Source organism: Benincasa hispida, chromosome 12 (assembly GCF_009727055.1).
Source record: "Benincasa hispida cultivar B227 chromosome 12, ASM972705v1, whole genome shotgun sequence".
Classification (NCBI taxonomy): Eukaryota; Viridiplantae; Streptophyta; class Magnoliopsida; order Cucurbitales; family Cucurbitaceae; genus Benincasa; species Benincasa hispida.
Window position 1 is genome coordinate 19,934,434 of NC_052360.1, and position 1,830 is coordinate 19,936,263.

Genomic DNA, 1,830 nt, shown 5'->3' on the forward strand with positions numbered 1-1,830 from the left:
TCATGTGATAAGAAAGGAAACATATATTTCATCATTGAAGTCTTAATAGGCAAAGGATGAATGCGGCAACCAAATAAAGCAATAAAAAATTCAGAATTAAGCCAAGTGAGAGAGAATGCGATAGTAGAATTCAACAATGTTAAATTGAAAGTGAGAAGTATAAAAATTGAAATAAGATGAGGCAAGGTAGGACACAACCCCAAAATTTAATTTTTCACCCGCATCATTGTGATCGCATCCTTTCCTGTGATGGGCTGATATTGTGATTACGATGGGCTTTATATATATATATATATATAAGCTCAACCGATCGTGTGTTTTTAGCCCATTGAATTACTCCATCGCATTCGTTTATTGCGATCAAAATGATGAAATAAAAAAGATTATAAGTACGAAAAAAAATAGCTGACAATTATAAAAAGTAGTAAATATGCAGAAAGTAAAATAGATTCTTGAAAGAAAAACAAAAAGGATACTCAAAAGGATATACTTCGTCTCTGGTGAATGTATGCCGCTTATCATCGCAGGGACTGAGTGTTTTTTTTTATTTTTTTTATTTTGGTTTATCCAAGTCAATGAAGGTTTTCTCGCGTTGGAAATCTCCTCCATGATACATCTTTACTCTTTGTCCATTTACTTTAAATGTGTTAATCCCATCTTCGTTGGTCAATTCCACCGCTCCATGTGGGAATACTTTCTTGATTATGAAAGGTCTGGACCAACGCGACTTCAGTTTTCCAGGAAATAGACGCAACCTAGAGTTGAACAGTAATACCCTTTGACCTGTCTTGAGGTTTTTCTTGCAAAGACGCTTATCATGCCATCGCTTGGTGCATTCTTTGTAAATTCCGGAATTCTCATACGCTTGTAATCTCCACTCATCCAACTCTAGTAGTTGAAGTTTTCTCTCTTCTCCTGCAGCCTTAAGATCAGAGTTAAGTTTTTTAATTGCCCACATCGCCTTACATTCCAGTTCTAACGGCGGATGACAAGCCTTTCCAAACATTAGTTTGATATGCCCACAAGGCATCATCCAGTTTCATGGCCCAATCTTTCTGCGATGGGTTCACCACCTTTTCTAAGATTGATTTGATTTATCTGTTAGAAACCTCTGCTTGCCCGTTTGTTTGGGGGTGATATGCGGTGGCGATCTTATGGTGGACATTTATATTTGATCAACAGTTTACTAACAATGAGATTCACAAAGTGGGTCCCTTTGTCACTTATTATGGCACGTGAGGTGCCAAAACGAGTGAAGATGTTTTTCTGCAAGAACTTAGAGACTGTTGCCGCATCGTTTGCAATGCATGAAACGGCTTCAATCCATTTGGAAACATAGTCGATAGCTAATAGAATGTATTTATGACCATTTGACGACGGAAATGGTCCCATGAAATATATTCCCCAGACGTCGAATAGCTCCACCTTCAAAATGATGTTCATTGGCATCGTATTTTTTTTTCTGAAATGCTTCCAATCTATAAAACACAGACACAGATATGGCTACATGATACGGATACGATTGGATATGACGATTCGTCAATTTCTAAAAAACTAAGATACGGATACGTCTAAGGATGCGTCATTTTTATATATTTTTTAATATATATATTTCTAAAAAACGATGATACTGATACGTTGAAGATACATTCTTTTTCTTTAAAAAAATCTAGGATATAGATAAATTTAGCATACAAGTTAATAACAATAGCACAAAATAGAATACAAACATTGAAATACAATACAAAAAAAGCAACATCTAAGATGTTGAAGTACAATAGTTAATAAAATGCAATAGAAAAGTGACCCATATTGCAAAGAAGAAGATTA

At 35.2% G+C, this 1,830-nt stretch overlaps 1 protein-coding gene across 1 annotated transcript; it reads right to left on the reverse strand.

Moving 5' to 3' along the window:
* Window positions 1–553: 553 nt before the first annotated feature.
* On the reverse strand, window positions 554–1,030 carry LOC120067440. Its single transcript, XM_039019001.1, has one exon. It carries the CDS (start codon window positions 1,028–1,030, stop codon window positions 554–556), a length of 477 nt encoding a protein of 158 aa, XP_038874929.1.
* Window positions 1,031–1,830: the final 800 nt, after the last annotated feature.